Here is a 12,377-nt window from a genome sequence, read left to right on the forward strand (position 1 = left end):
CCCTTGCGAGGAGAGACAGATCAAGGCACGGGAAAGTAAACAGTTCGTGTCATCTTTGATCAACATTGCTTATCGTGTATCTATGTTGCGTTAAACATGAGTAGCCTCATTATAGAATTATGGAAGAAGTGAAAATGCGAAATCAGAGTCGACCGCCCATTCCTCCTTCCTCGCTCCATCCCCTAGGAAACACCTTGCTGCCGACGTTAGAAGTCAATGAAAAAGACAAAAGGAAAATTGTCGGGTGTGACGGTCGTCTAGATCGGGGTGCTGCTTGATGCGCTGGTGCTGCTTGTAGTGCTCGTTGCATCCCCGTTCGAGGTCGTGGAGGTCATTGAGGTTGTCGAGGTCATCTCCGAGGTTGTTGAGGTCGTCTCCGAGGTCGTGGAGGTCGTGGAGCTTGTCGAGCTGGTCGAGCTAGTCGAGCTTGACGATTCGGTAGTAGACATTGTAGAGGATGATGATGTGCTGGTAGGTTCCACTGGATCAATCAAGCTCGACGAAGTAGTCGTCATTGTCGAAGTGGTAGTCGGCGTCTCAGAAGTAGTAGTCATGTCAGAAGTTGTGGTCGTCATCTCAGAAGTAGTCGTAGATGTGCTGTCAGCCGATGTGGTCGAGGTTGTGGGTTCAATAGGGCCAATCAATGAGCTACTTGTCATGGAGCTTGTGCTGCTAGAAGATGTGCTGAAAGGCGGGATATCATCAAAGCTCGTGGTTGTGCTCATTGTGGATGTCGAGCTCGTGCTGCTGGAAGTTGAGCTTGTGCTGCTGGAACTCGTGGTTGTAGGTTCGACGGGACCAATAACTGAGCTACTCGTCATGGAGCTTGTACTGCTGGAAGAGGTAGTGAAAGGCGGGAAATCATCAGAGGTGGTAGTCGTGCTCATTGTGGATGTCGAGCTCGTGGCACTGGAAGTCGTGGTTGGGGGCTCAACAGGTCCGACCGCGGAGCTACTCGACATAGAGCTGGTGCTGGTAGAAGACGTGGTGAAAGTCGGGATAACATCAAAGCTCGTGGTCGTGCTCATTGTGGATGTCGAATCTGTGGATGTCGAGCTGCTTGTAGTCGTGGATAGAGTCGACGTGCTCGAGCTGCTTGATGAAGTGGAGAAGGGATCCACCGCAGATGAGGCGGAGCTAGACGAAGTAGAGGTGGAGCTGGTTGTGCTCGACTCGCTCATAGAAGACGTGCTCGACTCACTGGTCGTCGAGGTAGAGGACGAAGAGGTCGTGGAACTAGACGAAGTGGACATGGAGGTTGAGGATGAGGATGATGAGGTGGAAGTGTCATCCACCACTGAAGAGGCGGTGGTGGTGGTGGTCATGGTCGAGGAAGTGGAGCTGGAGGAAGTGGTGCTGGACATACTGCTGGTGGTTGAAGTCGTGCCAGGGTTGATGCTTGTGTCGGTGAGCCTAACAGGGAAACAATCATCAGGGAGAACGAAATCCCAATAAGCGAAGACCGTGGCGTTGGTGAAGACGCAGAATTGGGCGGTTCCGAAGTCAATGTCACCGGAGATGGCGTTGATTTCCCATCCGGAATAGACGGCTGGAGCATAGGTGCCATCAGTGCTGGACTTGCGAAGTGGTTCCGTCATTGTGTCGCTGTCAAAGCCCATGAAGCCAGACTGCCCACTGAACCCGAGGATCTGGTTTTGATCATCGTACACCAGAGCCCAAGCGTCGTCCATGTCAGTGACAGCAATAGCAACAGTTCCCGCGAAGCCGAGGTAGCTGGTAAGCGTTTGGCGCCTCATCTTCGACCCGAGACCCCCATTGAGAGACACCAAGAAGCTTCCGTCACCCATTACCCGGTCCGGGGGTGTATCTGGAGTGACCGTCGCAGAGGTCGTCGCAGAGGTTGTGGTAGAGCTCGTGGTCATCGATGATGTCGTCGAATCCGTAGTGCTAGTGCTAGAAGAATCCGACGTCGTTGATGTTGACATTGAAGTGGACGACGAAGAGGTGGTAGTGCTATCTCCGATGGGTCCAACCGATGATGATAGCGAAGAGCTGGTGGTCGACGAGGTCATCGGTGTAGAAGAAGTCGTGCTCGAGCTGTAGGTGAGGGCTGGGGACGACGTTTTTGTGGTCGAGATTGGATTCAAGGTAGGCGATACTGTGACTGTGACAGTGTGGACACCTCCATTGCCGCCTTGGCCGGGCTGGAGAAAACCAGGGAGCCACCCGTTCCAGCTTGGCGTTTCCTGAGGGCCGACTTGATAACCACCGCCTTGAGAGCCGCCCTGCTGAGAGCCACCCTGATAGCCACCTCCTTGTGAGCCTCCGTGTCCAGAGCCACCTTGAGAGCCACCTTGGGAGCCACCATGTTGAGAGCCGCCTTGCTGAGAGCCGCCTTGCTGAGAGCCGCCTTGCTGAGAACCACCTTGAGAGCCACCATGTTGAGAGCCGCCTTGAGATCCGCCCTGAGGCCCAACTTGATAGTAGCTGCCGCCCTGAGAGCCACCTTGCTGAGAGCCACCGTGTTGGGAGCCACCTTGCTCAGAGCCGCTTGGAGAGCCACCTTGAGGCCCGACTTGATAGCTACCGCCCTGAGAGCCGCCTTGAGAGCCGCCTTGAGAGCCACCGTGTTGAGAACCGCCTTGCTCAGAGCCGCCTTGAGAACCACCGTGAGGCCCGAATTGAGGGGGACCGCGCCAGCCGCCCAGTCGTCCTGGCCCATGTGGCCCGTGACGACCTCCAAACCCACCGAACCAACCTTTAGCAGCCGGTTTGGTAGGTTCGCTCACGGCCTCCCAGGCTTGACTGGCCCCATCACAGGGACCGAAGCCGGTAGGGTACGCGCAGAAGGCGATGGTCCGAGTAGACGTCACTCTGACCGTGACATCGGGAGAGTTCTTGAACGCAGCGGCAACGCCGAGAGAGGCGAGAAGAAGAGTTGAAGTCAACATATTTGCGATAAAAGGAGTGACTAGAATCACAGAAAAGGAATGGACGGCACTCGGTGCCAAAGAGATATCACACGGGAGGGAAGAGAGAGTGTGTGGAAGATGATGAATGAAGAGGACTGAGGAGCGACATTGGCATCAAGATATATAGAAAAGATCAGACTCACCCAGTTAGGAGGTATACCTACCATCGCGGGCCAGGAGATTCCTGTCTCCAAAGTCTCAGTTGATGGAATTTCGGCACAAAGCCTCAATCACCTTGCATGTAATTTTCGATCCCGACATCAACATTGTAAAGCCGGATTGGAGGTTAGTGGCTAACGTTAAACTGCCTTTCCAGCCTGTGTCGATAGGTGTGTTTATGCTTCTCGAACGGTCCCGGCCATTTTCAAGGTTGGGGAGACGCGAACAGGTTCTTAAAAGGGAAATTTGGCGAAGAGCCAAGCCAAGCTTTGTTCAGGGGACGCGGGACGGTACTGCCATGTTTATACCATAAATAGTTAGTCTGGTTGCACAAAGACGGTAAGGCGCCGGCTAGGCCTGTCGGATTCAGCATAATTGTGGCGCTTGGGTGGCGTGTGCTCTCTGCCTCACGCCTTTAGCGCTTCATCTTATCTGGTAGATCCCGACGATCTTCTGTATGCTTGTTTACTTCGTGGAGGCCACTACCTACAGGTCCTTTCGTAAACAAAGTTGACTACCCTCCAACTAACTCAGCCTTCTGCTTAGATCTTGAATGCTCTTCAAATCTTTTGCCGAGATCAGAGGGAGCCAAGCCACTCGCGCTCGTGTTCGTAAGGTCTGTTTACCTAGAAGTTTTGTGCCTCCATCCCATGCGCGCCAATCATGCAATCACGACACGGTTATCTAACATAGAGGCGCCTCGTCGAGCACGCCAATCAGCGTATCCACACAGAGCACGATGGCAGACTCAACTCTGGGGACGGCGCCACAAGCCCTCGGGAACCACACGCTCGGGGCGATCATCCTCATAGATTTGCGACGAACCCTATGGAGATAGATCGAACAGAAGCTGGGGAGGATCGTCATATTCAAGGGGCCATCGATACTCGTATCTACTGGAACGCGAAACGCGTGGTTATGGGACGAACCACTTCCACTGATGAAGCCACATGCTCCCAGGCCGACTTCCCTTCCAATGGCCCCTTTAACCCCCCAACCGTATACCCACACCAGATACAACACACCAGAGTACAAGTACACGATCCGCCTTGACGAATCGATAGATTTGTAGATCGCTCAATCTAATCTGCATGCTCCCTCCAGCCCGTCCACACCATGTCAGACAAACACGCTTCCTGGTAACTGCGCTAGATAAAACGCAGCCACCATCAGGTCATCGGATAAAAGAACTGAGACAAGTAAGAACAAGCACAGGGCCCAAGGCAATAACAGCCCAGAGGCCAGGAGGTTCTGAGTAACATGGGTCAACGGTAGGTGGGAGAGCGGAGAAAGGCTCCGGACAAGGTAATCTCTCAAATTGGTTGAATGCCCAGTTGTCGGACGGCCGGGAACGTCTTCACATGCTTCGGGTGTCATGATGTCGGCCGTCTTCCTGCCCAACTCGAGTTGATTGTTCGTCGACTCGAGTTCCCCCTGTAGTATCTGCACCAGAGCCCTCAGTTCTTGGATTTCATCCATGGCCAAATCTACCCTCTTCTGCAGTACCAGCATAGGGGATTTCGCCGAATTGGGGGCTTCTGGCGGAGGGGTGCATGGGGAGAGACTGGCGCGTCGACATGGAGAGTCCGGGATATCAGATCGTAGTCTCAAGGGCGACAAAGGATGCCTTCGGGCAGTAGGGGATCTGGTGGACCGGTCTGGCCTCATACGCCACACGGAAAGTGGCGTGGTGGGCCCCGACACCACGCTCATTATATCAACCGGTGAGGTGGGCGACAGAGCCAGGGTCCTGATTTTGCGGGCGCCGAGTGGCGTGCCACAGTGAGCGATACTACTGTTCAGCGGGGTTTCGCACTCCCCTTCACATTTCCATTTGATGGTGCCAAATGTGGAGCGGAGGACTTTCATCAAGACCTCATCACTTCCCGCGGCCGTGTCAATTGACAGCGTGAGTGATGGCATAGGTGATATTGGCGGGGTCCCATGGCTCTTGAGGAGTTGTCTCAGTGCAATTTTAATGACGGGTAGGAGGTATGTCGATCCCCAATCCTCGATCGCTTCGATCCATGCCTGGAATTCCTTGAAAGCACTCGTGTCGTCAAGATTGAACCTGGAGAGTTCCGACATACAGTAGCGGCCGTCAGCATCAACGTAGTGGTAGTAGACAAGAGCGATGGAATTGTCGAGGGCACAAGAGAATGATATTGGTTTTTCAAAGACCGGACGGGGCTTAGTGCATTTTCTGAACAAAAGCTGCAAGGCCCTGACACAGTGGGCTCCGGCGATTGCACATTGATTTTTGGCAGACTGGACAGCATCCTCCGACGTGGTGTTCAATCGCTCAAAGACAAGGAACGGGCAGTAGGTGTTTGTTCCTGGAGACACGGTGCCCGAGTCGAAATCGACAATCGTCCCCGTTGCTGATGTGCAATGAGGCAGAACCGACAATTCTCTCTCGTTGAATGCCTGCGTCGTGAACCCAGTAAGGAGGCCAGGTCGAGGAACAGGCAGCTCGAAAAGACTCTCTTGAGCCTTGACGGCTCGCGGCGGAAGTGCTTCTCGATTGAGCTTTGGGGCCAGAGATCGATGGAGGTTGAGGTTGACACCCGTCGTGGGGAGGATGTTCGGAGGGAACACCATTGACGATCCAAATCCCTTGTTACTTGTGACCTGTTCCCGCCATTCTATCTCTTGATTGTCGAACCGGTCAAGCTTCTGCAGGCAAGGCCTCAGTCTGTCAGAGAAGGGCCGTGACAACTCGGACAACTGGAGATTGTCGGTGAAGATGATCCGAAATGCACTGAGGACAATCGTTCGAAAGTCGGACCATCTAAGGTGACTACCGTCAATAGCTCTCAGCAGGGACACTGGCGTGTCTGGCAATGGGCTTGAGGTCTCCATGACTGAGGAGAAAGGTTGACAACGACAGTCTTAGTGACAGGCCCAGGTGAAAGGTCAACAAGTCTGTCCTTGACTGGCAGACCTATTCTGGGGATACGGTGCACGGTCGACCTGAAGGATGATGAGAACATTTCTGGGGAATCCTGCAAGGTAATATGTCAGTACCACGTGGAGGGCGCTTCCGTCTGTGACAACATGTAGGCGCCGATGCAGGAGCAAAGAGCAGGTATCGTTCTCAAACAGTGCTAACAGTTAGTCAGTGCCACTGACACCTCGCCGCTTGTTTGAACAATATATCTGGAAGGACACCACACCATTCCCGTCTCGCCAATGTCCACGGAGACGCGGGATACTAGAGCATTCCACAGGAGCATGAAGACGTGGCCATGGTCTTGAAGGTCACAGGGCGCGTAGGCAGCCTCTCATTGCCTAGATGGCTTTCTGGGCAGTTTATAGCCAGGTGTAATGAGATGAACAGGGACGGGAGAAGGTCGCCTGACGCTGGAGCCTCATTTGCTGAGTCGAATGGTGTATATCTTGCTGGGCGGCTAGAAAAGGGTCAGCGGCTACGCAGCTCTTCGATGCCTCACCATGTTTGGGGGCCAGGAAATGCTTGAGGTGAGAGTTGAGAAGAAATCCTTCCATCACTGTAAGAGACATGAGTATTCCCAAGCGATGACTAGCCGATCTAAAAAGTGACAAGAATGCCACCTCATCTCTGGTGTTGATGACGAGATGGGTGAGATTCGAGGAGTCCCGATTAGAGCCTCACTCACGTATCTGGCATCTTTGCCGAGATAAATGCGTTAAACCCAATGCGGTAACATATCGACACGGCCGCGCGCAAGTCTTCTCTGCTCACTCCATCTCCACCATAAACGATTCTTGATGCTGACTCCTAAGTCTGCGTGTGATATTTTAATAACCCATATCGCGAAGCTTGGAGACGGGTTATCACACCCACAATGATGTGGTCTCAGCGAAGGCTTGGACTACCCAGCGAGCCAGGAATTTGCAGTCCGCCCGTACGAAGATCCCCAACTGAAACTCTCGATCTCGTTCGTGTCAGCTTTTACTTCAATACGAGCTTACCGGCGCGATAGATTTTCTTGACACTTTCGATGCGCTCTGACTGAGATGCGACAACTTTATGCCTCATTCGAGCAGAAGACTTGCAAGAGTGACATTTACAAGTACTCTGGACACCATGGGTATAAAAGGCCGTTGTCGCCAGTCGCCAATGCATTGGAATGCCGGACACTTCTTGATACAGTTTTCTTTCGGCTGCTCAATTGAAATTTATAACTAGCTCATCATGGGAGACGCTGAAGATGGCAAAAGCCCTCTGCGGATAGCAATCATTGGCGGAGGTATCGGCGGACTAAGTCTACTATTAGGGATCTTGAGACATTGTGATCAACGCGTTCTCGAACCACATCTATTCGAAGCTGCCCATGCCTTCTCCGAGATTGGCGCCGGTGTTGGCTTTCTCCCCAACGCGGTGCGAGCCATGCACGCGATCGATCCCAGAATCTACGACTCCTACAGCCGAATCGCGGACAAAGCACCCTCAGTGACTGTCGACGGCCGAGAGATGTCGGAATTTGCCAATGTTTATATGGGCATGGACGGAAGAGGAGGAGCCAACACGGACAAGGCCTTTGAAAGAATATGTACCATCCACAATGAGAACAAATTCCGCAATGTCCATCGGGCAGTATTCTTGGACGCTATGGTGAATCTCCTCCCTGGTGGGTTCCGAGGTGGCCTGGTCAATTTCAACAAAAGATGTGTGGATATACAGGACGATGGGAAACGTGTCAAGGTTCTTTTTGCGGATGGTACCTCGGAAATCTTCGATGCCGTCGTTGGTTGCGACGGCGTCAAATCGCAGGTGCGGAATATCCTTCACGGCGAACAGGAAAAGTACGAACCACAATTTACAGGCAAATATGCCTATCGAGGACTCATACCCATCGATGATGCTATCAGTGTCCTGGGGAAAGGGGTGGCAATGACCCAGGCTCTGATTTTTGGCTACGGTGGCCATCTGGTAACATTCCCTATTGACCAAGGCAAGACGCTCAACGTTGTCGCCTTTCGAGATGCGCCGAAATGGAATCATGGCACCAACTGGGTTGTTCCCGTCACCGTGGAAGACGTCCTCGAGGATTTCAAGGGCTGGAGTCAGCCCGTGAGCAAGCTGCTATCCTTGTTGAAAAAGCCTGATAAATGGGGCCTCTTCGACCTACCTCCTGCGGCGTCCTTTGTCAGAGGAGGCAAAATTTGTCTCGTGGGTGACTGCGCTCACGCTTCCACTCCACACCTCGGTGCAGGGGCGGGTATGGCCATAGAGGATGCTGCTGTCCTCAGCCGACTTCTCGGAGAAATGCATACGCCTGAAACTGTTCACCTTGCGAATGCTTTTGCGGCGTACGATTCGGTGCGGAGAGAGCGAGACCAACGACTTGTTGTCGCGAGCAGAAATGCCGGCATGCTTTACGAATTTGAAACGCCTGGAGTTGAAGATGATCTGGAGCGAATCCGACGTATTTTGGACAGTCAATGGGATTGGATTTGGGATTTGGACATTGGGGTTCATTGCGAAGAGGCAATCAAACTAATGTACTGCCCAGAAAGACTATCTAGTCTTTCTAAGGCATGGTGACCTTAGATCAGATGATGGCTGTTGCTCCAACGGTTGCTCGCCATCCTCAACACGAACTTGTAAGCTCAATACCTATCAGCCATTACTTCTTCCCACTGCCCAAGTTCTCCTGGATAGACCCTGTACGCGCTTGTCAGCATAGAAACACTGACGTTGTCCTGTAGAAGATCTCTAAAGTGCAAATCAGCCGTTCACAAGGACAACCTACCTCCTACTGCTCCTTGCTCGGTGAACTGTTTTCCAATGGCGCCCTGCGCCGAGAAGGGACCTCCAACTGCCTATTGTCGGAGAGGGAGCGTTAACAAGTCCCCAAAAGGTAGAAACTCATCTTGCTTGGATAACAGCTCGAAGTTTCCGATTCTTGTAACTGACTCAATTCAACTTACCTCGCCGACACTGCCAATGGCTCCCTCGGCTGCTTGGTGTGAGCTTTGTTCTCCGTGATGTTAGGTCCTCAAACTCACGTCTGAATTGTTTTCCAATTGCACCGTCCTTGTCAAAAACAGGCTTCTTGTCTCCCTGCATTTGCTCGGCGGCTGACGATTGTTAATATGGTGCTCGACCTTGCACAGGATTCGATATACCTGATTGCGCAGCACCACCTACGGGTCAATTCTTATCAGCGACCAGTCTCCACAGCCAAAGGCACTTCTTTGTCACTCACCAACTGAGCCCTGTGGCGTAAATTGCTTCCCCACAGCACCTTCGCTGCTCAGAGGACCACCAGCCTTTTCTCCCATTTGTCCGATTGCTGCCACTCTCGGTTAGCCTACACCGAGAATCAAAACGTCTCATCAAGGAGACGGTCCAGGGAGAGGTCAATCATACATCCTTCAGGTTTGAATTGAGACCCGATGGAGCCCTTATTGGCGTCAAGTGCCGATTTGTCTTGATCAGACATTCCTGCGCAATGATGAGCGAATGCCTCTTCCAAACCTGACCACGGACTGACTTGCTAGAAATATCGAAAACGGTCTGATTTGTCGTGAGAAGATTAGTCGCTGAGCTCGCTTGGTCTGACCAACAATGCGAATCATAGTTGGAATTAAAGGGTTGAATGGACTTGTGGACAGTAAATCCAAAGTCGAGCAGGACAGTCTTATTTGACGTACCTGTAGAAATATCAGTTGGCAGGTCATAAGGTCATGGATTGATTCCCTTTAGCATCATGTTGACGTCAACAAAAGAGCCTCATGGCACATTACCTTTTTATACAATATGGTTAGAGCACAGATTGATTGTAGGGCAGACTTAGCTTCCGTCGATAAGCAACTATAGGGTTGACTCAGACCACAGACTGAAGGAGGGTGTCTGCAAGTATTTTGTACCACTGTCGCGTGAGTCCGATCTGCACAAACACCCCTCCAGTGCCCTCACCATTGACATCGACGTCATGACCCATGAGTCTTGACGAGTGAGGGTGATGATTCGATCTATAACTCTTCCCCTCTCAAGGTTCACGCTTATTAGCTCCAAGGAGATTTCCATCCAATTGGTGGAGGATATTGGTAGCTGAATGAGCACAGGTGGCTCCACCACATCAGAAGAGGAACGCGATCAATGACGACGACCGCCAAGTGAGAAATACGAGGAGGAGCTGCGCGCGAGAGTGGTGTCGTTGGATGCACAAGTATCTCGACGAGTAGATCTGCGGAATTGGCCAAATCTAACAAATGCATAAAAACTGACAAATATTTCAAGACTGACAAAGTCAACAAACACTGCCATCTTCAGTGGTCGACACAGATGACCATGTCGCAGGGCTAAGTGATTGGTAGCAGAGGACTTGTCTACATTCTCAATATGGCATCTCATAGACACTATGACCGCCGTTTAACAGAATCTTTAACGGGACATTCAGCCCAAGAAAGGCCCTTAGACCGCACGTTGTATCCTTCCCACAAGTGATAATGCTCATTTCCCCTGATGTGCATGGCGGCTGCCGTCTCACAAGCTGGCGGTCCTGTCGACAATGCAGGAAGCTGCATGGCGACCTGCATCCCGTCTCTCTATCTCTCTCCCTCTTCTCCCCTTCTTTGCTACCTCCTTTCTGCTCAATTGCGCATCGCTCACGAAGGTTTGGTTTCACAAGAGATCGAGGGTCTACCTTTCGTTGGGTTTTTTGGATCTCGATTGGAATGCCCCATTGTTAATGTCCTTGTTCAGCCCCTGGAGTGATTTGGACCTCGTTGTCATTTTACATGGAGACCGTGACTTCAGCATTTCCATCTCTATCTGCAAATGATTGCCCAGTCATAATATCCTCCTAAAGAGACAAGGACAGTGCTCGGTTCATTGTTATCCAGTCACCGCCAATTTTCCATGACATCCACACCGTCCTCTATCAGCCGCATCAATGCGACGGCCATCGAGAATGCATTTCCTACCCCACCGACGCGCGAAATGGCGTCAGATGGTGCATTCCATCTCAAAGGCCGCATATCGCCAGCCCCCCTCAAATTTCCGCTCTTACAACGCGCTCAATCGACACCTCCTGACCTGACGCGCCCAACGAAATTCGCGATAGTTTCAAAGAGCTCACAAGGGCAACAGTCGGATGTCGCCAGCTTGGAGCAATCATGGAGCCGACTGCATTTGTCCAAGAAGAGGAGTCAGTACTACGATGATGCTTTTGCCTACCGTGAGTCAAGCAATACGGCAAAGGAGCGCGTTGCGAAAGACTGGGTGATCCTGGCCGAGATCAAGTTGAATTGCTGCGTAGGAATGGAAACCTCATTTCCAAGCCGTGACTGACTGGTTCCAGCTCGAATCCGAAAAAGAATTCCTCATCGACCTGTCGTTTCGCTTGTCTGAAATTTATCAACGTCCTGCCTCGTGCATTATGGTCATGGTATCCACTGACATCCCAATCCTGCTCGGCGGGAACTCTGAACCAGCATACCACCTCACTATCACGGCTTTACCGTTAGAAATAGCAGCCACAAAGAACAAAAGAAGTACACATTTGATTCAGGATTTTATTCATGACACACTTCACATTCCGCCAAAACGGGGCGTTGTGCGGTTTGATGCCGTTGCGGAAGAGAATCTGGCAACAAACGGGTTGACTGCGCTTCAAGAGATTGAGCACCTGGAAAGACAGTCCAACGACGAAGACGGGATGATGAGGGCACTTAGTCGACAAAGAAGTCGACGAAGCAAGAAATCAACTGCGCCAACTTTTGCAGAGAGGTTTCGTGTTGGTCTACCCTCTATCAGGTCGACCACCCCTTCGACTCAGTTCTTCAATACGGTGGAAACAACAGAGTTGAAAACGACTTTAACCAGCGGCGGTGGCAAGAAACGTGTCAAGAAGAGGCAAAGTATTTTAGGTTTCTTCAGGAAATGACCAGTACTCGGTTGGATTACATCTTATTCGACTTTGGAACCATTAACTCTGGAGACTTCACGAGTAACGCAGTAACGCGCCTGATATAAACAATGAGCAAGTGTTGGCTACGGTGCATACCATAGTACAGAGAATACGTCAAGTACTCAGTGTTCGATTAGTTTTCTTTGCGGCGTTTATTGCATCAAACTGTTGTTTTGTGGCAGTGGTTTTCACCTCTGCCTCACCTCATTGCAACTGCGCTCTCGATTTCGTGACTGTCACTTCCCTCAAACATACATCGCCTGCCTGGAAGGAGGAACTTGCCGAATCTCCTTTGACACCATCCCCATTGCGCACAGATATTTATCAGTGGCTGGCCGCCAACGCCAGGGTATGTCAGGAATTGTACTCTCATATCTTCCCG

General features: G+C 51.7%; 6 protein-coding genes across 6 annotated transcripts; 3 read left to right on the forward strand and 3 right to left on the reverse strand.

The window, feature by feature from the left end:
* Window positions 1-119: 119 nt before the first annotated feature.
* On the forward strand, window positions 120-2,064 carry AYO20_07537 (hypothetical protein; the record flags this gene model as incomplete). Its single annotated transcript, XM_022645822.1, has 4 exons — window positions 120-246; window positions 299-1,403; window positions 1,457-1,737; window positions 1,847-2,064. 4 exons carry the CDS (start codon window positions 120-122, stop codon window positions 2,062-2,064), a joined length of 1,731 nt encoding a protein of 576 aa, XP_022498232.1.
* A 40-nt stretch (window positions 2,065-2,104) lies between these two features.
* Window positions 2,105-2,912, reverse strand: AYO20_07538 (hypothetical protein; the record flags this gene model as incomplete). The annotated part of the gene is made up of 2 exons (XM_022645823.1): window positions 2,105-2,698; window positions 2,751-2,912. The coding sequence occupies 2 exons, from the start codon at window positions 2,910-2,912 to the stop codon at window positions 2,105-2,107; spliced, it is 756 nt and encodes a 251-aa protein (XP_022498233.1).
* Window positions 2,913-4,211: 1,299 nt separating this feature from the next.
* AYO20_07539 (hypothetical protein) lies at window positions 4,212-5,954 on the reverse strand (the record flags this gene model as incomplete). Its single annotated transcript, XM_022645824.1, has 1 exon — window positions 4,212-5,954. The coding sequence occupies one exon, from the start codon at window positions 5,952-5,954 to the stop codon at window positions 4,212-4,214; it is 1,743 nt and encodes a 580-aa protein (XP_022498234.1).
* A 1,315-nt stretch (window positions 5,955-7,269) lies between these two features.
* On the forward strand, window positions 7,270-8,622 carry AYO20_07540 (hypothetical protein; the record flags this gene model as incomplete). Its single annotated transcript, XM_022645825.1, has 1 exon — window positions 7,270-8,622. The coding sequence occupies one exon, from the start codon at window positions 7,270-7,272 to the stop codon at window positions 8,620-8,622; it is 1,353 nt and encodes a 450-aa protein (XP_022498235.1).
* An 82-nt stretch (window positions 8,623-8,704) lies between these two features.
* Window positions 8,705-9,523, reverse strand: AYO20_07541 (hypothetical protein; the record flags this gene model as incomplete). The annotated part of the gene is made up of 7 exons (XM_022645826.1): window positions 8,705-8,742; window positions 8,831-8,900; window positions 9,009-9,037; window positions 9,087-9,158; window positions 9,207-9,224; window positions 9,287-9,373; window positions 9,451-9,523. 7 exons carry the CDS (start codon window positions 9,521-9,523, stop codon window positions 8,705-8,707), a joined length of 387 nt encoding a protein of 128 aa, XP_022498236.1.
* Window positions 9,524-10,944: 1,421 nt separating this feature from the next.
* Window positions 10,945-11,971, forward strand: AYO20_07542 (hypothetical protein; the record flags this gene model as incomplete). The annotated part of the gene is made up of 2 exons (XM_022645827.1): window positions 10,945-11,340; window positions 11,387-11,971. 2 exons carry the CDS (start codon window positions 10,945-10,947, stop codon window positions 11,969-11,971), a joined length of 981 nt encoding a protein of 326 aa, XP_022498237.1.
* Between the last annotated feature and the right edge of the window lie 406 nt (window positions 11,972-12,377).

This window comes from Fonsecaea nubica (assembly GCF_001646965.1).
Source record: "Fonsecaea nubica strain CBS 269.64 chromosome Unknown Scaff53, whole genome shotgun sequence".
NCBI lineage: Eukaryota > Fungi > Ascomycota > Eurotiomycetes > Chaetothyriales > Herpotrichiellaceae > Fonsecaea > Fonsecaea nubica.